This window comes from Sphaerodactylus townsendi, linkage group LG10, assembly GCF_021028975.2.
Source record: "Sphaerodactylus townsendi isolate TG3544 linkage group LG10, MPM_Stown_v2.3, whole genome shotgun sequence".
Classification (NCBI taxonomy): Eukaryota; Metazoa; Chordata; class Lepidosauria; order Squamata; family Sphaerodactylidae; genus Sphaerodactylus; species Sphaerodactylus townsendi.
Genome location: NC_059434.1, coordinates 66,671,242 through 66,697,951, shown reverse-complemented (window position 1 = coordinate 66,697,951; position 26,710 = coordinate 66,671,242). Strand labels below are relative to the sequence as shown.

General features: G+C 41.6%; 1 protein-coding gene across 2 annotated transcripts in view; it reads left to right on the top strand.

Moving 5' to 3' along the window:
- TET2 (tet methylcytosine dioxygenase 2) overlaps positions 1–26,503 on the top strand; it is a 70,589-nt gene extending 44,086 nt beyond the window's left edge. The window contains exons 2-10 of one of the 2 annotated variants that reach the window (XM_048509700.1): positions 8,070–11,493; positions 13,639–13,729; positions 16,274–16,367; positions 17,363–17,571; positions 17,939–18,089; positions 18,992–19,081; positions 20,282–20,419; positions 21,527–21,887; positions 23,845–26,503. In XM_048509700.1, coding sequence (XP_048365657.1) covers positions 8,115–11,493; positions 13,639–13,729; positions 16,274–16,367; positions 17,363–17,571; positions 17,939–18,089; positions 18,992–19,081; positions 20,282–20,419; positions 21,527–21,887; positions 23,845–25,217 — 5,886 coding nt within the window. In that variant the 5' untranslated portion in view covers positions 8,070–8,114 and the 3' untranslated portion in view covers positions 25,218–26,503. The remainder of the gene's footprint in view (positions 1–8,069; positions 11,494–13,638; positions 13,730–16,273; positions 16,368–17,362; positions 17,572–17,938; positions 18,090–18,991; positions 19,082–20,281; positions 20,420–21,526; positions 21,888–23,844) is intronic. The other variant, XM_048509699.1, reaches the window with a different exon arrangement.
- Positions 26,504–26,710: the final 207 nt, after the last annotated feature.

The window sequence follows — 26,710 nt, the reverse complement described above, 5'->3', positions numbered from 1 at the left end:
GTTTTAAGAACAGTGGTTGGTTCCCTATCATTTATACCCAGTTTCAGTATTTACACACACAAAAAAGTTCTCAAGGAGCTGTTTTGCAGCCAAAGGGTGTGTTAGGGATATAAATCTTCCAGTGCATGCTTTTGTAACCTGTATATCTGTAATTGAAAAGGATTCTTCAAATTAAAAGTACTGAGCAAAATAGTACCTGGGTACTGAAACTAAGGTGGCATTGTGAGCAGAATTTGTTCGTAGCATTGTAAAAAGGTAAAGGTCACAAGAGAGAATTTCTTTCGGCAGGCCCATTGCCTTGTTTGCAAAGGCCTTGAATAATAGTTTGTAAAAATGAGAGAGCGAGAGGGAGGGAGAGAAACTGGGCTTGTTTTGTAATCTTCACAATGTGGACACTTGAGGGCATGCTAAAAAGAAACAGTTGGCCCTCTTCGAAAAGCAGTAATAGCAACATATGCCTAACTTGGTATTTATAGTTTGTGCCCCATATGAGAAAAGCAATATATCAACATTTCCATGTGCCACAAAGTGTCAATTGGTGTGGGTGGAATTACTTAAAATGCATATTGGACAAATAAGATCCTCATCCATTTGCACACTAATGTGCTGTTCTAAGTCATGCATCATGACGACTTCAAGAAGGCCAGTCATAATTATGATGGATTAGACTGCAGAATTGGTCCTAGATGCAATAATTGCTTCACAGATGCTCTTGATGTGCCTTGAATTCCTAATAAATCACACTTGGTGGAAACAAAAAAGTAAAGGTGGTAAGTGACTGTGCTCAAGCACAGTTACTGAAAAAGATAGAAACCCTCAACCTCTGCTTGAGCAAAGTTCCTTTGGAAGAAGCACAGTTATTCCAGTGTAAAAGGGTATGGAAGACAACAAAATAAAAGATTTATTATCCAACACTGATGGGCAATGGGATTTGCCAGTTTAACAATATGCCAGATACTCAAGCGTTTTTGCTCCATCCCACCACCTACCTGGAGGAAACCACAGTGACCAAATCCCACACCCTTGGAAATGTAATGGTGACATCCCGGATACCTGGCAGGACTCTTGAACTTCCCTCTGAGCCTTGGAGCTATGCTATGTAGAAAGCAGTCAAGCAAACAAGGTGCCCAGCATCATTCCTGCCCAGCTGACCCCCAACAGCTTCAGGCAGACTGAGGGGGAAGGAGGACATCAATTGACATCATCAGCTGTCAAGAAGTCTAGCAACAGCCTGAGGCATCAAGCTGGCAGATTGGGGAGCTAGGATCAGGGCACATGCACACTGGAAGACATCGAGCTTTGGTGCATGGGGCAGGGGACATTAACATATAATAAGTGTCAATCAGCAAAACTTTTTATCTGGGCCTAGCAGGTATAAAATAGCAGCTACCCAATCACATGTATTCTTGTGGAATGGCCTGAGAAGGTCAGGAAGGTCCCCACACTTCTGTAATTTCTCAGAGTGTTCAAAACAGCAATGTTCAAGAGGGCATTCTTATAAAGGGATTAAAACTGTTGCATAATGAAACAGTTCAAAAGTTCACTTTTATAAGGGAATAGGATTGTAGTCAGTTACAGCCTTTATTGAGTTCGTTCTCTTCTACCTTTGTAACCCACATTCTGCATTATGCCTTCGACCATTTTTTGGCATTGTTTTCTGTTTCTGTAATCCTAGTACTGGTGTATTGTTCATTGTGTATTTTGTGTGGCTTGATCAATTTTTAAAATATTTTTTGTAATCCACCTTGATTCTCAATTAGCATGGCTGCACTGAACCCAGTGTTATTGAAGTCAAGCATATATCAAAATCTTTTTCATAAAATCCTTTAATAGTCTTTTTGCCAACATGCCTAACACAGTCCGATGTTCTCTCTGAAATTCTCTGAATGTATATTGTGTTGCAACATGGCCAGTCTGAAGCATGCTGTACAATGCCTTGTGTTACCCATAGTTGATGTAAAAATCTGAAAATTTTAAATTATGTATTAGAAAAGATGTTCCTCAGATGGTGACCTAATATCCTCTGATGCTGAGGATACCCCTTTAGGATTGGAAAGGAGCTTTTGGTTGTGGGACAATCAGTCCTTAGAATGGAGATGGCTGGCAGTTAGATGGATGTTTGGATTGTGTGGTAACTTGATTGCCTAGGACCTAGGTCAAAGGCTTTATGTGCTATTGGGAGTGAGTGGCAGGTTGTGCCAAGGGGTAGCAGCCGTTGTAGTCCGTGGCAGCACCAACAGTGTTTGGAAACATAATAGTAAAGTCCTAGAGAACAAAAAACAAACAAAAACAAAACAAAAAACATAGGTGCTAGGTTAAAGTCCAGGATGTCCATAGTAGAAATGTTACCCATTCCATGTACTAGACTAGCTAGGCAGGGAGAGATTCAGAGTGTGAACACTTGGATGAGAGGACAGTATTAGGAGAAAAGATTATGCACTGGGGGATGTTTGGGGGCAAGTCTATACAAAAGACACAGGTTCTACTTGAATTAAATATCAGGTCAAAAGGCAAATTTAAAAATAACTCGGGGGGGGGGCTGCTTATGGAAACCCTAAAGGGGAAGAGAATCATCAAGCAATTAGAAAAACATATTTATCTGTGCCAGGACTTGTGACTTTTGAAAAGGTCAGTATGAAAACAGGACTAGACAGTTACTGGATGGGCTCTGTTCACGGCACTTTAGCAATATGGTGTGTCACAAGCAAGTACTTCTACCTCATACAGAATTTCAGGTCTTACATTAGCAAAGAATATCCAAGACATCCAAGATGTTTTCAGGGCTGGAACCAAAGGCTTCCCAGGGCCCTAACTGGGTAAAAAAGCAGGATACAATTGTGTTAAATAAATAAATAAATACATTTAAGTTGACTTGGGTCCATTACATTGCAGGGTGCAATGTCTTGTGTATAAGGTCCCCTAAAGTCTTATCTCTTGATCTGCAGAGAAGAGCGCACTTGAAATTATTTGGGTATGTTTTGTAATAATACACAAAGCTTTTGCTGTCATGGCACCTTTTTTTTTACCTCAGGAACTTAAAACTGAAATTTGTTGGTCTCTGTAAGTGTACAACACAAAACATTTCTTTAATACTAACATGAAAATACCAGATAAATGAAAAGTAAAACAAATGGATGAACAGATCTTTCTTGCCTGACAAATTTGGTCATCATGATCTTGAAAGTAACAAAAGTTTCTTCATAAGGCTTCCCTTATCAAATGAAAAATATCTGTATGTTCTACCTGTATCATTGTCTTGCAGTTAACTATTGAATGCGATACGACGTGAAATGTTTTTACAGGCAACAATGTTTGTGGGTAATGAAAGACATATGACTAACATAATATCAGATGAGGTTGGCCTCTTCCATGTGGATTTAATATTCAGTTCATAAATTCTTGCTTTCAGATGAAAGGTAATCATATGTTAATACATTTAGTAATTGAAGCCTTTTAAAGGTTGACTGATTAACAGCCACTTCTGAGGGTTTAGAAGGGGACAGAATCAGGGAAGTTTCTTTGCTCAACCCAACCCTGTTTCTTGAAGCACTTAAAAACTTCTACCAAGTTTTCTTCAGCATCTCTCTCTTTCTGGCTCTGGAGAAAAACAAGATTTTGAGAGGACAGATAGAAGCGCACAACACTCAACACTTCTGCTCTGAAGAAAACATGTTTACTCATTGCTAAGATAACATGAAGGAATGGGAAAAGAAGCTTTGACAGGATGTTTCCAAACATAAATCCAGTGAAAGGCATAGAAACAACATGATGTGTCAATATGAGACAATTCATGGTATCCTTTATCAGAGCACAAGAGAGGGTGCCTCTATGGAAAATGTTATTGTCTTAAAAGACAACAAGGAAACTGAATGGGAACATCTAGTGTCAGTTGACAACTTTATTTTTGTTGAATTGGAGACAGGTGAAATTTTTTGTAATACAAACACAAAATGCTGTTTGTGACAGAAAGAAGTTCCCAGATATTTGTCTTCCCTGAAAATGACAACAAATGTTGAGTCAAAAAGAAATAGTCTTTGGGGTGTTGCTGCAGCCAAATGTTCCAACATGGACTTGATGCTGAACTATATAATATGTGCTTCAATACTGAAGCATCATATGCATAGTGTTTTGCTTTGTAGACTTTTGTATGTTGGGGTTGGGTATCAGTGGATATTTGTGTGCTATGTTAGTGGCACATCTTTGCCAGGAAACTTTTTTCTGCTATTGCAAATGAACTTTACTTTAAATCTGACACTTCCCACAAAACGTTAGCCATTCATGTATCTTGATGCAGCAAAGAGAACTTTTTTGGACATTGTTTCATATGGTAACTGTGTTGGTCTGTAGCAAAATGGTTCATGTCTAAGGAAAGGGGCTTTGACTCTCAAAAGTATTATTTGCTTGTTTCCCTGACTGCCTGCCTGATTGATTGACTGATTGATTGATTTTTACCCCACTGTTTCCCAAGCAAGGTCAGGCTAACAGTGGTTTATACCCTGAAACTCTAGTTGGTCTCTACAGCATTACCCCATATGTCCCGGCTCGTCCTCTGCGATCAGCAGAGGCGAATCTACTGGAGATCCCTGGCCCCTTGATGACGCGGCTGGCCTCCACACGGGCCAGGGCCTTCACAGCCCTGGCACCGGCCTGGTGGAACACATTACCACCAGCTATTCGGGCCCTGCAGGACCTTGGAGAGTTCCGCAGGGCCTGTAAAACCGAATTATTCCACCGGGCCTTTGGAGAGTCCAGCCGCCGATAATGCCCCGCCCACCCTGCTAGTAGGGTCCCCTAACATCATTGGGACCCCTCCTCATTTTTGGAAGAGGGTGGTATATGGGTCTCGCGGGCCCTATTGTAGAATGTACCTGTTTTAAGATTTTTATGTTTTTTTGTATGATTTTATGTTGTTCACCGCCCTGAGCCCTCCGGGGATAGGGCGGTATAGCAAGTTTAATTAATAATAATAATAATAATAATAATAATAATAATAATAATAATAATAATAATAATAATAATAATAATAATAATAATAATAATAATAATAATAATACTGGACTCAGATGGTTTTTTGAATTTGTAATGTTAGAGAAAATAATTGCTTAATCTAGTTTTAAATTCATGAGTTTGCAAAACTGTTTGACTAGTCACACTATTAAAATGCAATAAATATGAAACACTTAAACTGTCCTTGGTATATTCCTTTGTTATTTTTATAGGACTCCCCATTCACACAAAAATAGTTTAACATCCATTGGAATTCAAATGTCCACTTAAATACATAGTGTTATGTAACAAGATTACCTACAGTGTTTTAGTCATGACAGAATTATCTGGTTTGTGAAGTTAGTGTCTATGTTGCATTGCGTACCATCAGCTGTACAGGCTATCAGCTATGTCTTTCTAGCAACTCTCTGTTGATGTCTCATATTTATATTGATAGCTGTTACATCATCACCTGTTGAGTACATTCATGTTATAAAAGTTGAATGCAATTAATCCGTGCTTCAGTTATTAAGGTTAGAGATTCCAGTTACTCCTGCCTGTAGATTACTTCATCTTAGGAATTCCTCTCTTAATACCAGGAAAGTAGGCATATGTGATTAATCAGGGAGAGGAATTCTGCACATGCCCAGATAGTTCTTTTCACCACTCCTAGCATTCAGTGTATTCAGAAATTGCCTCGAATTCTTTTTGGGATGAACATATTTAGTGTATATATGAGTGGACATTATCTTCAAAGATGTTTGGATTCTCCCAACAATCTGATTTTTTTGGTATTGAGAGCTTAAAATGGCCACGATATAATGCTGTGTTAGCCCCTGGCAATGAAGAACTCCCTTTTCTGTAGTAATACATGCAGTAGTTTAAGTAAGCTTAAGCATTGTGGTAGAAATGCATTGGGTTGAAAATGTTGACAGAGAAATTTTTCTCTCTTTCTCACAATACTAAAACCAGGGGGCATACACTGAAAATGTTGAGGGGAAGAATTAGGACTAATAAAATGAAATATTTCTTCATGCAACTTGTGATTGGTGTTTGGAATATGCTGCCACAGGAGGTGGTAATGGCTGCTAACCCAGATAGCTTTAAAAGGGGCCTGGACAGATTTATGGAGGAGAAGTCGATCTATGGCTACCAATCTCGATTCTCCTTGATCTGAGATTGTAAATGCCTTAGCAGACCAGGTACTTGGGAGCAACAGCAGCAGAAGGCCATTGCTTTCACATCCTGCATGTGAGCTCCCAAAGGCATCTGATGGGCCACTGCGAGTAGCAGAGTGCTAGATTTGATGGACTCTGGTCTGATCCAGCAGGCTTGTTCTTATGTTCTTATTGTGCCATCTTAAATTTTTCAAGATTTCAATGGGGATGAGGACATGGGTAAGACAATAGTAATTCATTGATGAGTAAAAACATCCCGGTTATGCTCAGATGCACACATGAGTCAGTTGCAGCAAGGTGATTTGCCTTCAACAATTAAAAGAGATTATGATGAGTGAGACTGGACATTCATTATTCTCCAGTGCCTCGGGCTTTCTCCCTGGAGTTAGCATAAAAGCTGCCCTGTGATCTTTTCAGTATTAAGTGCCAGCAGGTCTGGTTCCATTTCTGTGTAAGTGGAGTCAGTCTTTTCTTACATGGCCAGCTTTGTTTTTTAATGAAAGTTGGATATTTAAAACAAGCCAAAGCCATTAAAATAATCCAGGATATAAAAAACCACATAAACCACACGTCGAGCAGTCTAGAATTATGTAGATAAAACCATCATCAGGCCAGATGTAGACTGCAGAACAGCAAAAAGAGATAAATTCAGAAGGAGGGCACAGTGTATTTCTAAGGGGCTTTCTCCCCCCCCCCCACATGCCCCCTCCCCCAATATCTATGGGTCTGCATGAAAAAGATGACATGCTTATGGGAATTTTTATGAAATTGTACTTTATTTTCCAAACAGTAATACTTCTTTGGTGTTTCACAAAATGATAAGAAACACGCTGATATAAAGGCATGGGTTGGACTAAAGGTGACATTTGCAATCCTTCAGATCCATCCCACTGAATTATACCATAAGCCAGAAGTCCCCAATGGGATCCCATTAATACCTTACCTGGTGCCCAAAAGTGTCTTCACTCCTGATTGTCCTGGTTCTCTCATTCCTCTTTCCCAGTGTATTTTGTAAATTACTTGTCTTCTTCCCTGTACTTGGACTGCCTTTGGGTTTGTATGCCTCTGCCTCCTGCAGCAGCCATTTTGTGTTTGGGTCTGCGCCCTGTGGCAGTCATTTTATTGTTGCACCTACAACCTTTTGTCTGAATTACAAAGGTGCCTACAGGCTAAAAAAAAGTTTGGGGGGTCCTGCTGTAAGCTTTAAATTCCTCTTGTCCTTTACATGGAAAGAGCCTGTATATGTACACCACTGTGAAGGCTGTCTTTTTAACATGCAGAATCTGGGACTGGACTGTAGGCCAAATCTTCATGTAGTCTGTAGGCAGACAGAGTTGAGGGGAACCATTATGGTTGTGAGAGTCACAGATGACTAAAGTGGCAATGCTCAATTGAACTAAATGTCAATTATGTTTAATGTACATTTGGCTCTTTATAGATACGTTGAGCCAGCATAGTGGTTAGGAGCGGTGGACTCTAATTTGGAGAACTGGGTTTGATTCCCCATTCCTCTGCAGAGGAGTGGGTTCTTATCTGGTGAACCAGGTTTGTTTCCCCACTTCTCTACATGAAGCCTGCAGGATGACCTTGGGCTAGTAGTCACAGCTCTCTCATAATTCTCTCAGCCCCACCAGCCTCCACAAAGTGGAAATTTGGGGATTAATAGGGCAGAGTTACACTCATCTAAGACATTGACTTCAGTGGACTGAGAAGGGTTAACTCTGCCTCCAGTATGCAGTTTACTGAAAACACTTCCCTGAACATAGGCACCATTGATCAGACATGAGTGGATCTGCTTGAGATGGCTCTGATAGATGCTTAAGCACTGTTTGAGGATGTGGTGCAGTTTGTTTTGGTGTGTACAAAGTAAACATGGATTTCCCCCTCCCCCATTTTCTCTTTCAGATACGATAAAAGGGCAGCCTTGTGGATGGCCCTAAAATAGGCCAGATGGAACAGGATAGAACCAGCCATGTTGAAGAGAGTAGTTTGAGCCCATTTCTAATACCGCATCCTTCTCATGTTTGCCAGGCAGACCCTTTGTCAGTGAAGCTGCAGAATGGAAACCCGTTAGCAGAGAAGACCCACGACGAGGTCAATGGCAACCACTCGTGCCTGCATTTCAAGACCAACCTTGCAACGAAGCATGCCACAAAAGGAAGTGTAAATAATCGAATAAGCCCGGACCTTCTGCAGGAAAAGAGAGATTGTGCCAGGTATATGCAAAATGGTGGAATAAAACGCACTTTTAGTGAACCTTCTCTGTATGTGCTCCACCAGAACAAGAAACTGAGACAAGATGAAGACACAAGAGAAGGAAAAGAGTCCTCTTTAGGCAGCAGTGATCCACCAGACGCTTCTAATTCCTGCAGCGAGAACGACTTGGCGGATTTTGCAGAAGAAAAAAATGCAGCTTCAGTTCTTATACAGTCTTCAAGATACAACTCTGGTGCTTCAGAAACTCCACAAGTCCCCCAGGTTCAGAATGACCTGGAGAACAAAAATATTAATTGCCACAATGGGGACACTGCCTTGTTATACGAGAACAAGGCAATGCCAATGTGTAATGGTGCTACCGTTTCCGCCTCTCCTGTGGAAAACGTGCGTGGTGAACTTCTGGAGAAAACACTGTCTCAGTATAATCCAGACCACGTTTCCATTGCGATGCAGAATACGACGTCTCTCAGAAATGCCATAAACACTCGGGCTGCTAATGAGTTGGCCTGTGGGGCACCACATTCATCCCATACCTCAGGGCAGATCAGCTCCCCACAGACCTCAAACTCTGAGCTGCCTCAGGTGCTAACTGCCGTGGCTGCTGAGGTCCACTGTACAGAAAACTCCAATAAAACACTGATATTGCCAGCATGCTACACGTTTCAGAACCCAGAACTACAGTTGCCGCAACAAAATTCTGCAGATGCGCATCAGTCCCCTGGTGAGGACACGGGTGTCCCAGAAAGCGCGGAGCAAGGTCCCGGCCAGAATTTCTCATTACTCAATCAGGATTTCTCACTAAATCCCAGCAACAATCTGAAAGGTGCAAACCGCAGCTCAGAGATATTGCCTGAGCCAGCAGAAGACAATGGTGCTTTGTTTCAGCAACACTCCATGTTCAAGAAAGATTCTTTCAGTCCACCTCCTGGGGCAGCGTCATCCTCAGCTTCAGAAATAAGCAATATTCTGGCCATCGGGGCTACAGACGGGCCTAATTCTTATGAGGCTGGAAGAAATTTAAAGGAAGAAATTCGTTTGAGGGAAGAAGAGAATATAGAACAGCAACACCAGCAAGGGCAGCTTGCAACCCAAATTCCGGGCCTTCTCCAACAAGCACTTAGTTCCCAACAGGGTCTTCAAAAAGAGGTTCAGATTCCACAACAGATGGGCAGTGAGGCAGATCTGGTGAGCACAGGGATGCCATCAGGTATCAGGCAGCAGTATCCAGAAGAAATGAAGCCAAACTTGGAGCCTCAAGTTCAAGACTCAGGAATATTAGGAAATAGGAAAGAGATGCAACAACATTATCAACATATACTGGGCCAGATTAACCAGGAGACCCTTGTTGGCAGTGAAAAGGGTCTGGCTAAAGACTGTCAGATGCAGCCATCACAGCCTTGTTCACAACCTCCTTGGGCAAGAATGGCTCCCTCTCAGCTTCACCCTGCTGATTCACCCCACAAATCAAATGAGGCGCTTTTGAGGACCATGCTTCAACTCCAGTCAAATTCGAGTGAACAGACACATCCAAGGCAGTATTCTGGGAGCCCTGATATCTCCAAAGGGCTTTTGGGGCAGCCGTGCCAGCAGAACGTTCTGCAGTATGAACCGGTGCCCGCACTATACAAGAATGAGGCAACACAGCTGCCGCCTCACTTTACGGCTGACCAGCAAGTGCAGTTCCAAAAGCACTCACCACAACCTACCCACACGGACCCTCTGATAAAGTCCCACAAACACCAACAAAACACCAAGCACTTTCACTTCCCAAGCCCAGCCGAACACTGCACTCAACAGTCTTTGGAGGCACAGTTGAAGCCGCAGCACTTGCGTTCTTCGCCAATGGAGAATGAACCATTCCTACAGTCACACATTTTGCAACAAATGCTCCAGTCCCAGCCAACGCAGCTGCCACAGAGCACACAACTCACCTTGAACCCCCAGCAGCAAACAGTGCAAATGAAGGCCAGAGAAGCCCCTCAGACCTTTCCCCACTCCAACAGCAATCAAGAGCAGCAACAGGGAGGGACCCACCTGAGTCAGCTTAAATTAGAAGACTGCTTTGAACCAGCAAGCAATTATTTTAAATCGCCGGAGTTCCCCGGACAAAACCCCCAGACTAGACCAGACCGAGTATCAAGTATGAACAATGAAGATTCCCTTTATAATAACACTTTTAAAGCAAACACTGTCATGAAGCATTCCTACCCAAACAACATGCACTTAGCATCTGAGAAAAAAGAGCCTGGCATGAACTCTGAACTCTTTTCAGAAAACCTAACACATGACTTGCAGTATATCCAGTATTATCCAAATAGCATGACCCCCAAACATGATGTGCCCCAGTGCTATCAAGAGCAAAAGCCACAGTCACCACAGACTTCAGGTGTACAGCTACCTTTCCGGCAGACCCAGGGATATCCTAACTTGAATGCCAACGTGTGTGGCCAGCCTCAAAGGTACTCACCATATAATCAGCAAGCGCCATCCCACACACTAGATCAGAGAGGGGGCCACCTTCCTTCTCAACCCCACCGGGATTTTCAGAAGCACGCTGCACTTAGGTGGCATATCTTAAACAAGCAGGAACAACTCAATCAAAACAAATCCGAGATGTGTGCTGGGATGGGGAACAGATCCATCAAAGTGGAAGCCGGCTCCAAGCCTAATGTCTGCCTGCGTCCATCCGCTGTGGAAAACAAAACGTGGAAGAAAACAATTAAGCAAGAGGTTCAGCACTTCGGTTGTGAGAGCATGCAACAAAAAAGTATAATTGAAACAATGGAGCAACAGCTGAAGCAGATTCAGGTCAAGACGCTCTTTGATCACAAGTCTCTTACTATCAAATCCCCGAAGCATGTGAAGGTTGAAACTTCAGGTCCCGTCACTATTCTGTCAAGAAATTCCACCGCTGCAGATTTCAGCAGCCACACAGCCTCTTTTGATCAACAAGCAATTCATTCTAACGAAAGAACACCAACCAAGAGAACTGCTGGGACGGCTCTCAATCATTTTTTAGAGTCTCCTTCCAAGTTATTCGATACCCCTGTGAAAAACCTACTGGATACACCTGTCAAAACCCAGTACGATTTCCCATCATGTAGCTGTGTTGGTGAGTAAGTTGTATGTTTAGGATGAATTCACTCAGTTCTATTATTATAACTTACACGTAAGAATCAGCTCCCTGTCCCATCCTAACTTTCCAGATAGGTTTAAATATGGATATTCTATTTCTTTGAGCCTGTATTAAAACTGTATGTTCTGGGGAAGAAATCTCAGCCTGGTAGGAATCTTAATTTCTCACATTTCCTGCCACCTGTAGATCATTTACTATTTAGAGAAATTCACAACAGAAACTACTGAGCCACATCAGTTCCTTCCTGACCTACTTAACGGTATCCGTCATTCCCTTTTAAATGGGAATGGATTGATGGTCCAGGAACTTTCCTTATCAAATATTGGCAGCAACCTGTCTGTTGGCTGGTTTCCCCAAACGAGTCTGCCCCGTGTTATTTCCCCTAACCTGTTTTTTTAATTGCTAAGCTAGCGATTCTTTTTTTAAAAAAATACTGTGTTGCAGCCGCTCACGAGCGAACGGCCAGGCAGGAGGTACTTTATTTGCCTCCCTTTCCCTTTTTTAAATTTTTTTTTGCAGCTTGCATCTGCATAGCAATGAAGGTGCAGATGGTCATATCATGGGATATCGGCATGGCTGTTGGGGTTCATTTGTGCATGCCTGTGTAGCTATGCATAGGTGGGGAGTAATTAAAACAAATAGACGCATCTCCATGCAAAGGCATGACAGCAATCCTGATTGTTTCCGTGGGCGCCAATTGCTGCCTTCTTGGATGCATGCATGCGCAAAAACAGGAAAATGGATTACTTTATCCTGCACATTTGCTGTTCAGAAGGGACCTCAGACCGCTTGGGCAAGCCCAACCTCTTCAAAGCATGGAAACTAAGCAGGGTCAGCTATGGTTAGTTCTTGGATGGGAGACCACCAAGGAAGCCAAAGGTTGCTGTGCAGACAAACCACCTCTGAATTTCTCTTGCCTTGAAATTTTATTTATTTATAGTTTACATTTAATAAACCCTACAGAAGTCTCCATAAAGTTAGCTTCACCTTTACATCCCATTTCACAACAATGATATCATTAACAGAGGATCCCCCTTATTTAAAAAAATCCTCCCTCTTATCATTACAGTCTACCTGGTAGGGTGCTCACATTCTTGATAAGTCCACCAAGCTCTAGCTAAGAACACTCTCCTTTCAGCCATTTGTAAGACCAGAGGGAAAAGTGGGGAGCATCCAAACAGGCCTCCGCTCAGATCTTACTTGGTCTATGTATCATATTTTCTTTACACCTGCATTTTCAATTGATGTCTTCCTTGGATGCCAGCTTTGGATGAAACAAAAGGTCTCAAACTTATAGCCCAGTCCACTTGCACTTGGACTGGGCTATAAAATTTCTATGTCAAGGTAAAAAATAGCACCACTGGCACACACACACACACGCACACACACAGAGAGACATAAATTGTCAGTTTGGATGACATAGATGACCTAGGCTAGCCAGATCTCATCAGATCTTGGAAGTTAAGCAGGGTCAGCCCTTGTTAGTACTTGGATGGGAGATCACTAAGGAAACCCACGGTGGCTGTGCAGAGGCAACCAGTGGGAAACCACCTTTGTTAGTCTCCTGCCTTGAAAACCCTACAAGGTCAACAGAAGTCAACAGCTGCTTGAAGTCAACAGCTGAATGATGGAATGATGACTTGATTGTCTGTTGTTAATTTAATAAACTAATTTAAAAAAAAACAGCTGCTTGACAGCACTTTACACACATGAATGATCTGCCACACACCAAACAGTGGGTCAGAGGTGGGATCCAACCAGTTCTCACCACTTCTCTAGAAGTGGTTACTAATTTTTTCTGAGTGCCGAGAAGGGGTTACTAAAGCAACCTCCCTGCCCAATAGGGACTGGAGGTGCATGTGCCACTGTTTGAATCCCACCACCATCAGAACCTGTTATTAAAATTTTTGGATCCCACCACTGCAGAGGGTGTTCTGGGATACATTTTTTCTATTTGTGATATATATTTTGAAACACTGCAGGTCTCTTTGAGAAATCTGATGCAAAGTAGTCCAAATTAGAGGTATAAACAAAACACAAAACATTGCCATGTAGTTTGTAAAGGAATGCTTGAAATCTGAATGTGAACTTTTTGTTTGTTTCATTGTTTTTTTTAAACAGAGCAGATTATCGAAAAAGACGAAGGTCCTTTCTATACCCACCTAGGAGCCGGTCCTAATGTGGCTGCTATTAGAGAAATGATGGAAGAACGGTAATGAGCATTAACGCATACAGCAAATGAAAGTTTATTCATTTACACATGTTAGAAATTTTTTCCAGTTTTTGCACATAAAGAGCACCAAATAGAAAACCCAGCTAATTACTGGTAGGCTGATTATCCCATCCCTGCCAAGACTGGGCACTGTGTTATTCACCAGAGAGTTACAGTATTTGACTGGTTTGCTGTCATAAGCTGCCCACTCTGAGATAGATGCCAGCAAATCCAAACAGGAACAAGCATTTACCAGCCTGCCAAGCAGGAGGGTTGGCAGTGACTGTAAAAGCAGGCAGTGACCTAGTATTCCCTAATGGGGACCTGCATGCCAAAATACATAAGGGAGGCAGGAAAAGGCGGCAAAAAATAGGATTCACCTTGTTTATGTTACAAATCTATTGAAGTCTGTTTTATTTCTCATGGAAACAAGTGACCAGATTCAGCTTTGAGACGTAGTAAGTCGTTTGTTTGTTGGGTTGTTTTAACACGGAAAATTAGCCAGATGTGCAAAACTGGGATTTTATTTAGTTTTGAATCATATACATTCTTCACAATGGCCGGCCAACAAATGAACTTATGGTTTCATTATGCAGGTTGTGCACAGTGTTTTAGAATTAGATGTACTCGGGAACTCTTTGGTCACATTACTATTGTCACACAAACTTTGCCATGCTGTGCAACCGCAGCCTGTGGTGGCATCCGCAAATCACATATGTGCTGTACTGTTGTTAGTCACTGCATTGATAATTCAGGAATATAAAAGTGAAAACAATTCAAGATGCCTTTTAGAAATAACGAGACATGTTCTAATTGGGAAAGTGACAGAGCACTGGAAAAACTATGAAAAACCTGAACATTCAGGGGGGAAGTTGGCCTCTGTTTTTAGACTTTTTCCAGTTTTCTGATGGGAAAATTGGGGAGGCACCGAAACAAAAAAGCTTTCCAATGGTTTTTTTAAAAAATTGAAATTGAGTAGATAGTGTTTCAAGATAAAGTTTTATTCATTCAAAATGTATAGCAGGAAAGAGTGAGGATTTTCTTTTCGTTTGTCAACAGAAATTTTGAGAATGAAAAAAAATCCTATGAAATGTTTATTTTGTCCTTTTAGAATGAATGAAATGCTTTTAAAGACAAAGTCTAAGGGCTTTTTAAAAAACAGTAATAAAATCTTAAAAGGTATTTTTTAAAAAAACCAGTTTCATCTTCCTTTTTCTCCCCCATTATCTTCTGAATCCTCATACCTTCATTCAATTTCCGGGAGAATTGTATTTTCTTTCTTATCAGGCAGCGAGAAAAAGCTGAAATCAGCAATCCATGCCTGTGTTGTGCCATTATCAAATATTGCAACAAGAGGGAAGGGGGGAATTTAAGGCAATGCAGAAAGGAGATTTAAAAGCTGATATTCTCAAAAGAGGTTCTGTGTTGCACCTCTGAATTACCCCCCAATTCTGTATTTGTCCTCTCTTCTGTTTGAGCAAACGTTTGTCAAATGTGAATTCTTGACCAATTTTACATCTGGTTTTTGCTGTTGTAAACTGCCTTGAGAACCTTAAGGCTGAATGGCAGGCTATTCACTTTTCAGTAAGCATAAAATACATAAAAAGAAGATTTTGTTAAGCCTACTTCTAGAAAACACATAGTCTCCCCTGCTTCTCTTCTGTTTCTTAAGAACATAAGAACATAAGAACAAGCCAGCTGGATCAGACCAGAGTCCATCTAGTCCAGCTCTCGGCTAATCGCAGTGGCCAACCAGGTGCCTTTGGAAGCTCACATGCACCATGTGAAAGCAATGGCCTTCTGCTTCTGCTGCTCCCGAGCACCTGGTCTGCTAAGGCATTTGCAATCTCAGATCAAGGAGGATCAAGATTGGTAGCCATAAATCGACTTCTCCTCCATAAATCTGTCCAAGCCCCTTTTAAAGCTATCCAGGTTAGTGGCCATCACCACCTCCTGTGGCAACATATTCCAAACACCAATCACACGTTGTGTGAAGAAGTGTTTCCTTTTATTAGTCCTAATTCTTCCCCCCAGCATTTTCAGTGTATGCCCCCTGGTTCTAGTATTGTGAGAAGTGAGGAGTATTGTGAGGAGTATTCTTCTCCTGAGCTCCGCTCCACACGTTTTTTGTCCATGAAATGGAGAGCTTCAGTTGGCCAAAAAATTATTACATTATGTTTTCAAAAAGCAACACTCAAATGTATAGCCCATATAAAGACTACATAACATTATTCCTTTTGTTTCGCATCAGCCTGTGTCTTGGTTATGAAACCTATGGAAAGCAGCATAAAAATTAATCCCAATTTTTATGCAAGGCTGAAGAGCTACTGCTGCTATAGACTGATTTGTCTGCAGTTCCTATTTTTTTTTCTTTTTCTTACATGGAGGTTATTTCGATACATACTCTCTCTTTCAAAGTATAACGGCAAGCACAAATAACTACAATGGGGAACATGATTAGAGGTGAAATTAGTAAACAAAAGTGTGCCTGCCACAATCGTATGTTCATGTTCATTTGTACATGTTTTCAATATCTGTGTTAAGGTATGGACAGAAAGGCAGTGCCATAAGAATCGAGAGGATTGTGTATACCGGGAAGGAAGGAAAAAGTGCTCAAGGATGTCCTATTGCTAAATGGGTAAGAATGTGGCTAAGATAATGTTTAAGGTAAATATTTAAATCGTCAGTGTGGCAGAGTGGTTAAGAGCAGTGGACTCTAATCTGGAGAGACGGGTTTGATTCCCCACTCCTCTGCAGGAAGCCTGCTGAGTGACCTTGGGCTAGTCACAGTTATCTCAGAACTCTCTCAGCCTTACCTACCTCACAAGGTGCCTGTTGTGGGGAGAGGAAGGGAAGAAGTTTGTAAGCTGCTGTGAGGCTCCTTATGATTGAGAAAAGTAGGATGTAAATCCAAACTCTTCTTCCCTTCTGAGTCATGTACCATTGCAGTTAGAATGGTGGTAATCTACTATTCAGAAACCCCTGTTCAAACCATTATTCATCAGAAAACTGCAAAGGGAGCTTTGACTCTCAAAAATGTATGCCCTTCAAACTTGTTGGTCTCTAAGGTTCTGGTTTAGCTGTCCTGTCTAGGATTGCACTGGAAGGGATTCTGTGCACAAACCATTAAGAAACTGACTGCAACACTAAAGATTAATAAGTAAATCCAGAACCTCAGCTATTTGACTGAATCCCCAGAATTGATGTCCCTTAGTTCCAATGGTCATGTTCCCCACTGCCTTTGGGGGGCCAGCAGAATAGGAAATGTCTGAAAAGCAGAATCATACCAATGGCACAATGGTACTTCTGGTCAGTCTAAGATTTAGCCAAGCTCTATGGTTTTACCATGAACTTGCGCCAAGCCCTAGAATGTCACAACAGCATCACATCAGGAACAATACTTCTGGGCATTTGCTGGAAGTGACGGTGAGCTACCAGCATGAGGTCATTTCCCTCACTCCCATTACCTCCCTCTCTCGGGCTGGCAATTTTATTCTGATTCAGTGTTTAAAGAAAGAGTATGTGGTACAATCAGGACACAATTGAGATTTTAAATAAAGTCAAGACTGTATTGTTTGTACTTGGTCAGAAATCACATTTTAAGTCTTTTCTTTTTCTTTGCTGGGGATGCAGGTGATTCGTAGAGGTAGCACTGAAGAAAAACTGCTTTGTTTGGTGCGAGAACGTGCAGGCCATACCTGTGAAACAGCGGTAATAGTTGTACTGATCTTAGTGTGGGAAGGAATTCCACAGAGCCTGGCAGACAAGCTGTATTCAGAACTCTCAGAGACTTTAAGGAAGTACGGCACACTCACGAACCGCCGTTGTGCTCTAAATGAAGAGTAAGTTAAGAATATATTTTTAGTTATCACTGGTGGTGTAAATAAAAAAATAGTTTCCATTCAGTTTGGCTCCCTTGGTTGTCATTTTCACTAATGTTACTATTTATATGTAGTGATTAACCAGCAGGAGTTAAAAGGAGAAAACCAATTTCCTTTCCTATCCATTACTGCAATTCCCCTCATGCTGTCTGTCTAATCCACTTCCTGCAGCATCTTCAGTTCACTTTCTACAGTGCAATGATATCTAGGATGTGGTTCAGGGGCCATGCTGCAAGTTAGCCATGATTCCCTTAATGGTCTGGTTGTTTTTGATGGACATCGTGTAATTTAGTACATTTGCTACAAAAGTAGATCTTTTCTTTTGTAGACGAACTTGTGCCTGCCAAGGGCTGGACCCTGAGACGTGTGGTGCATCTTTTTCCTTCGGTTGTTCATGGAGTATGTACTACAATGGATGCAAATTTGCCAGAAGCAAAATCCCAAGGAAGTTTAAATTATTAGGGGATGACCCAAAAGAGGTAAGAGCTAATCAACTGCATCACTTTCATCCCAGTTGTAGTGACATGGGTTTTAAATGATACATAGGGCTAGTCAGAGCTCACCATGGCTAACAAAACCTAGACTTGATGAAGCAAGAATATAAGAAAAAGTCCTCAGCAACTGCAATTTACCCCCTTTCTTTGAGTAGATACAGAGAGCTCCCAGACGTTAAGACTGGCAAAGCAGGAGGGAGTATTCCAGATCTGACCTTTCTAGACAGCCTGGCATCCTTGCTTGTCTTTAGGTAGAAAATTAAACACTGGTCAAATTTGTTTTTAAATGTATGAATTCTTGGCGGTCATTTTTTTGTTTTTAAACATATGAATTCTTGGAGGTCATTTTTTGCCTTCAGAAGTAACATTAGTGGGGGGGATACACATACCACACACATTTTGAGTGGTTTTCATGTTTTATAATTTTTTCCATGTTGCAAGTTGCAAAGCACAACCTAGCTTTGTTTAAAAATTTAAAAGTCCGTTTAAAAGTTAGCACAATTAGTTAGTACAGTTTAGATTAGTAGGTTTTTAGTTTGTTGACAGATTTCATTCTGTTGCTTTTACTGAGACTTAGTCACGTTTACTAGACTGTGGCTATGGACATTTATCTGTGTATGTGTTCAGTGAGATCATTTCATGGAATAAACTGCGGCATGCTTCCTCCTCCTAGAGAGAAGATCAGATTTTGCTCTTTTATAACAGTGAAAGAATACCAGTTGCATGTGTGAATTAGATCCCTTTGATTATGTTATGTCCTTTTGAAGACTTTTTTGGAGTAACAGAGAGTTGTTGTGAAGTGCATATGTTACATTTGAGATTTATGGTGGTATTTAAAATGGTGTAATTTGACTGTCAACATTTAAAATTACTCCTTGTAAAAATAGGAAGAAAAACTAGAGGCCAGTTTGCAAACTCTTTCAACCCTGATGGCACCCACTTACAAGAAGCTGGCACCTGATGCGTATAACAACCAGGTAAGTCTCGAACAGGTTTGTTGACAGCACTAAAGTACCTTCATATGTTTCTTTTTTGGAACAACTGTTTTGGGAATTAAAACCAGCACAGCCTGAATTGCTATTTTGTATGGCCAAAACCTTTTTGTTTTACAACAATTCATACAGAAGAACTACCATGTCCAAGATGGCCATGCAGTTCAGAATAGCCAACCATACAAAAAGACCTTTTCATGGTGGAGAGAAGTGGGGGAAATTTCCTTTTCACTATCAGGTATAAGAAAGGATACATAGTTTGTTAAAGAGTCATTTGAGAGGTTTATTAACCTAAATGGCTCCTCCCCATACTCTGAAGGCAGAAGCTCTAAGTCAGTGGTGGCGAACCTATGGTACGGGTGCCAGAGGTGGCACTCAGAGCCCTCTCTGTGGGCACACGTGCACAGAGTTCGTCATGTGATAATAGTGTAATTATTTCAGGGAGATTATTAGCATTAAACCTAAGACCTAGTTTTGGGGAAGCAGTGTAGGTAACATTGTTAAGCACTGTTAAATCCTACTGATTTTTATGGGAAGAACGAAAGAGTGAACCTTTTCCTGGGAATAAGCTCGGTTGCTGGCAATGAGGTTTGCTTCTGAGTAAACCCTCCTAGGGTCGTGATTCACCCGTTCGAAGTGTTGCACAGTTGCTTCAAAGCAAAGCCATTGACTACCACCAAGCTTACTCCCGAGTAACGCATGCCTTGGAGCCAACCGTTTTTTCTATACTAAAACCTCAGTATTCAGGTTAAATTGCCATGTTGGCACTTCGTGATAAATAAGTGGATTTTGGGTTGCAGTTTGGGCACTCGGTCTCGAAAAGGTTCGCCATCACTGCTCTAAGTCATGTGGGAAGAACCAGTATGGTGTACAGGTTGATGTTGGGCTAGGATTTGGCAGTTTTGATGACCACTATACCATAAAGCTTGCTGCATAACTCTGGGCCAATCACACTTGTTCAGCCTAACTTACATCACAGGATGATTGTAAGGATGAAAATGGAAGAGCAGAATTATGTATGCTGTCTGAGCAGTTTGGAAGAAGGGATTATGACTCTGCTCAAATCTGGTGGCACATTTCTGTCGACCTCATCAATACAACAGTGAAACCATGATTTTACAGTACTTTACATTACTTTAAAGTACAACATGTTACTTTTCAGTAATCCATGTATCTGGTTTCCAGATTGAATATGAACATAGAGCTCCTGAGTGTCGTCTCGGTTTGAAAGAAGGCCGTCCATTCTCTGGGGTCACTGCTTGCCTGGATTTTTGTGCTCATGCTCATAGGGACTTGCATAATATGCAGAACGGTAGCACACTGGTAAGCCCTACTACCCTGAATCTTGCTTGGAAATGCAAACTTTTGATGTCTTGATTTAAATGTTGAGAATTTCAAGTGTGGATGTGGATGTTTTAAATGTTTCTAGCCCTCGTGCTTATAAAGGAGAGGGTGGGTCACTTCGTTTTGAAGGTTAGAAAACCAAAAGATCAGGACATTAGCCTGCTGATAGTAGAAAAACAAATGGATTCTAATACATGAAAGCTTACATAGGAATAAGTTGTCGTAGTTTTTAATGTACTACAAGACTCCTGTTTATTTGCTTAAAAGTGTAAATCTATTCCGAATATTCTGCAGGCATTCTAACCCCATGTCGCCTGTCTCACTTTATCATTCACAAGTTTGTGTTAACATTTTAAATTTAGCAAAAAAAAAGTCCTGTTTCCTCCAAGATCAAATACACTGGGCAGACAGTTTTCCCCTTTCCCATGATAGACTTATGCAAGCTATTTGGAGATTAAGGTTTGTTAAGGTTAAGGTAGCCATTGCCAGAACCAGTGGACAATGAAGCCAGTTCACCAGCTTGTGAGTACTCCTTATCAAGAATGCTGAGAAAAGTAAGTTCAGTCCCTGGGATTTCCAGTTAAAAACACCAGGTAATAGATAATGTGAAAAACGTGTATCTGGAACCCTGGAGAGTCACTGTCTGAGGAGACACTATTGACCTTAATAGACCAGTGCTCTGACTCATCTAAGGCAGCTTCATGTGGTCATCTGAAAACATCTCTGTTCTGATGTATTCCTGTATCATCGCGTTTACAGTATTGATGGAGAAGGAAGCCTGCAGCCTGTTACCTTCTCATTGACTGAACAATCTCAAGACCCCCACTGTTGTGCTCCATTTATAAAGTTGCCAGGCTATAGAGTTTATTTTGGTCATGTCACTTCCTTTAACAGATATGGAATGTAGAATTAGAATGTAGAATGGTGAACAGGGTAACATAGAATATGCTGTTTTGGATTTTAAATCTTCGAGATCAAAAACATTCCTTTTAGTTTAGTTTTGTGAAAAGAAGACACCATTCAAGATAAGTTAATCTGGGGTGCTTTTAAAATGATGGAGGTCATTCTACTATGTTGCTTTAACAGGTGTGCACACTAACCAGAGAAGACAATCGTCAAACTGGCCAAACACCAGAAGATGAACAACTTCATGTGCTGCCTTTGTACAAAATCTCTGACACAGATGAGTTTGGAAGCACAGAAAGTCAGGAGGAGAAGAAAAGGAATGGCAGCATTCAGGTCCTTACTTCTTTCCGGCGAAAAGTCCGGATGCTGGCAGAACCTGTTAAGACATGCCGGCAAAAAAAGTTGGAAGCTAAGAGAGCAGCAACGGAGAAGCTTTCTGCAATGGAGAATGGGTCTAGCAAACATGAAAGAGAGAAATCTGCCACGGCACGTCAGAAGCAGGCCAGCTCAGAGGCTTCGAGTCATGCTAAACAGCTAGCAGGTATTTCCCAGTCATGGCTGTGTTGGTCCGCGGTAGAACAGCAGGATTTGAGTCCTTGGAGAGCAACTTGGATATCAACAAGAGTTTCAGGGTGTAAGCTTTTGAGAGTCAACATTCCCTCCATCAGATAAGTGTCTCATGAATGGAGCTTTGGCTCTCATAAGCTCATATCCCAAAAGTCTTGTTGGTCTCTAAGGTGCTACTGGGCTCGAATCTAGCTAGCAGGTATGGTTTTTAAATGGACAAGTCAATGTTCACAAGTCATTATATGTACTATTACATCCAACCAGAGGCGTAGCTCCAAGGGGGCGGAAGGGGGTCTGCGAGGCACCGGACACACGCCCCTGTGGGGGTGCGGCGAGGGTGTTCTGAGGGCATAGCGGGGCAGGACGGGGGCGGAGGACACACCAGTGCACCAGATGCTTTCCCCCCTTGCTACGCCTCTGCATCCAACACAGTGAATCCTGCCAATTGCTACAAAATCAATCTACCCTCAGAAAACAAAGTAGAAGTTACAATATACCCGGGAGACTCTCCAGATATGCAAAAAAATGTGCCTTGGGAATTTAATATATATATAAAAAAAAGTGGCAAGGACAATCCAGAGGAAGCTGTTGTCTGGGCTCTCCATTGCTAAGCTATGGTGTCTCTACAGAGCCGTAGTGAGGGGGTGCAAGACACCACCACCACACCCCCTAGGCACTAGGCCACTGTGTCTCTGTAGGCTTTCTTTTGAATTCATCTACTGTTAGTTGTTGAGGTAGGGAAGCGGACTCTCCCTTGTAACTTTACTTTTAATTTGTTTAGAAAATTTATATGCCACCTTTCCAAATCTGCCCAAACTGGCTCATAATTAAGACAGTAAAAAATAATGTCACTAAGAACAAATAAAAATGAAATCAGTAAAATCAATGTCAGTCCAAATATTACCCGTAAAAACAGCCAATGAAAGCAAGCCAGAATATAAAGGCTCTTAAAACATAGACTAAAATGATGTTGATAACATTCCACAGATTAGGAGCTGACCATAAAACTGCTAAAAAAGATGCAACACCTTAATTAAAAGCCTGGCTAAAGAACAGTGTTTTGACATGTTGCCCAAAGGAAAGGAAAGTAGGTTCCAGACTGACCTCAACAAAAGCACCCACGAAGATAATGCAGGAGAGATGGGGTAACCATGTTCCCCAGATCTGGTCTTGACCCACGTGTCGCCACAAAGAACAGGTAGGAAGAAGCAGAATGTCCCCCAGAGTTCAAGTCCTGCTAGGGCTGTAATATCTCTGTAGGTTTTGTTGGGACATAGCTTTGCTCTCAGTGATGATGCACACCAGCTTGGTATAGTGGTTAAGAGTAGTGAACTCTAATCTGAAGAACTGGGTTTGATTCCCCACTTCTCCACATGAGCAGCGGACTCTTATCTGGTGAACTGGATTTGTTTCCCCACTCTTACACACAAAGCCTTCTGGGTGACCTTGGGCTAATCACAGTTCTTGGGAACTCTCTCAGCCCCACCTTCCTCTGTTGTAGGAAGAGGAAGGGAAGGGAGTTTTTAAGCAGCTTTGAGACACCGTACAGGAGAGAGAGGCGGGCTATAAGTCCAAACTTTTCTTAACATTCCATGTAGAAGATTCCAAGATCGGTCTCTTGAATCTTCAGAGTGGTAGGATCTCCAGCAGAAAGTCTAGAAAAGACCTTTGCCTGAAATCTTGGAGATCCACTTCCAGTCTTAAATACTAGTAATATGATTCAGTTAAAGGCATATGTGCATAATCTTCACTAGGAAAGAGTACTTCCTCTACCGCCCACACTTCCAGTTTCCAACGGGATACCCAGGTGGCTGGGGTGAACTGTGTCTTTCCTTCTCATGTGTGAACAAAACAAAATGTTGACTTTTATAGATGTTATATTGAAGCATTTATCCCTAATATTATTTCTTTCCTCTTCTTTTTGTCCACAGATCTATTACGTCTTTCAGGGCCAACGATATCTCAACAGCAGCTTGGTCAGCTTCCGCATCACACCCTGCCTACCAAACCACAGACAAACCACATCAACCCATACTCTGCTCCAGGTCCTACAAACCTCTACATGGGTCTGCCTGGCTCAGCAACTCCATATCCAAATTCTTCACATGCTTCGGATCCTTATGGAGGGTCCAACCCCATGAATATCTACCCAACCTCTTCACAGTCTACAGGAGCATATTTGAATTCTTCCAGTCTAATGAATCCCTACTCTGTCCATTTAGGTCAAAATAATCAATATTCTCATTACCAATGCAATGGGAACTTGGCTATGGACAGCTGCCCCTCCTACTACGGTTCTTATTCCTCTCAGCCTCAGCATATGGACTTGTTTAGGTATCAGAGCCAAGACTCTCTATCTAAACTAAGCCTACCACCAATTCATACATTTTATCAGCATAAGTTTGGAAATGGTCAAAACTTTGGGCCCAGATACTTGAATTGTGGAAACCATAATGTCCAAGTAGATGCTTTCAACAGTTGTACCATTAGACCAAACATTCAACATGGAGGATCTTTTCCTCCATACTCCACACATGAGGTGGATGACCATTTTATGGACATTGCCTCTAGATTGAAATCTAATCTAAGCAACCCAGGTATGGACTACATGAATAAAAATGGTGATCTATATCCCCCTCCACACTTAACACATGACTATCACTCTGCTGCAGGTGTGTTCAGTGGTCCTCATTCACTCCATCTCCAGAACAAGAATAATCAAATAGCTAATGGGTTTCCAAACATGCTTCCAGGTCTTAATCATGGTAGGACTTCTTCCCATGAAGGCTTAAGTAAAACTGAGGTGCTCAGTCCAGAGGACCCAGAGGAGGTGTGGTCGGACAGTGAACAGAGCTTTCTGGATTCAGATATTGGAGGTGTGGCGGTTGCCCCATCCCATGGGTCAATTCTCATAGAGTGTGCAAAACGTGAGCTTCATGCAACAACTCCCCTGAAAAATCCCAACAGGAACCATCCCACAAGGATATCGCTTGTCTTCTACCAGCACAAAAGTATGAATGAGCCAAAGCACGGTCTCGCTTTGTGGGAGGCAAAAATGGCCGAGAAGGCAAGAGAGAAAGAGGAGGATTGTGAAAAATACGGTCCAGATTATGTGCCTCAGAAAGTGCATGGCAAAAAAGTCAAGCGGGAGCCCCCTGAACCGCATGAGAACTTGGAACCAACGTACATGCGCTTCTTCAAGTCTCTTGCAGAAAGGACTATGTCGCTCACCACAAACTCCACAGTTACCACATCTCCATATGCCTTTACGCGGGTAACAGGGCCTTACAACAGATATATTTAAAACTTCTTTGTCCATTACCTCATTCTGTTAAACTATTCAGTAAGGTAATAATTATTTTAGCTTCTGGACAGGGAAAGGGCAAGAGACCATTTTGGTTTTGGTCTTTTTTTAAAAAAAACTCCTCAATGGGAAAACCTCGGCACACCCGCAAAAGAGGTGAGGTTGCTACCTTGCTTATTTTGTTAGTGGTCACAGAAAACATCTGAAGAACTAAAACCAAAGTACCCTATGCAAAATTTAGTAAGTAACATTCTCCAGTTCACATTCAAATACTGGTTGAATACTAGAAAAATAATCTGTCTGCATAATGTTTAAATTTTTCCATCTGTGATCATTTATAATGAAATTAAGAAAGAGGGGGCTTTCTTTTTAAAAAATAGGAATGCTGTCATGTTTCAGTGACATAACTTTCAAAATTCCACCTGGTGCTTAATCTATGATGTGCTGAAATACTGGATATATGGCTTTTTAACATGCAGGGGTTTATCTTTCCTGTAATCTTAATATTGACTTGATTTTATTAACCAGGATAGCTACATATATAACATAATGAATTCAAAGCAAAACTCTGGATTTGTTTGGATATTCGAAAACATGGTGCTATTGTACAAGAATGGTGTCTAATGCAGCAGCCGAAGAGTTATTGATTTACTAACCAGGATTATGTTAACATTGGATGCTGCTCTCCTTGAATGGCTAACAGGACCTTTACATTACTGCTTATATCCAAATAGCCTGCTGTTTTGGAGGGGGGAAAGTTTTTAAAATAGGTTGAATTGTTGTGACCAGAGCTAAGATCCAACAAAGCTATATCTGAGCAGGAAGGGCACATGTAGCGAAAGACCTCTGTTGACAGTTTGCCATTGTAGCTGCTCTCAAGGACTTCGAGCAGCATTTCAGATTGGAAATCAATTTGCCTCTTGAGCAATAGGAGTTCATGAGACACATCAAAACCATTTATAATGGAAGCAAATGTAGAATGTTGTTCATGTGTTGTGTAGGATTTAAATGTATTTCCTCAAACCAGGCCTGTGCTAGCAAATTACTGCCTTTTCACAACATTTGGACAGGAGTATCACATCTTGAAGTTATTGTAAGGGTTACTTCCACGCCAAGGTTTGATATCCAGATTGGCGTGGATTGTTTTGGAGCATCCTAGCACTTATTTTTTGGAGGTATTTCCCAGCTTTGATGTGATCTTTTTGGGAAGCAGTTATATGCCACTTCCGCACATGCAGAATAATGCACATTCAATCCACTTTCACAATTGTTTGAAAGTGGATTTTGCTATTCTGCACAGTAAAATCCAGCTTAAAATGCACTGAAAGTGGATTGAAAGTGCATTATTCTGCATGTGCGGAAGGGGCCATAGTATGCTGGCATTTTTTTTTTATATTGCTGCCATTTTCCTTGCCTTAGCCCCCCATGGCCACCATTTTGCTATGTGTCACTGATGGGCTTTTTCAGGCCTTTTTTGAGATCTTTATAGATTT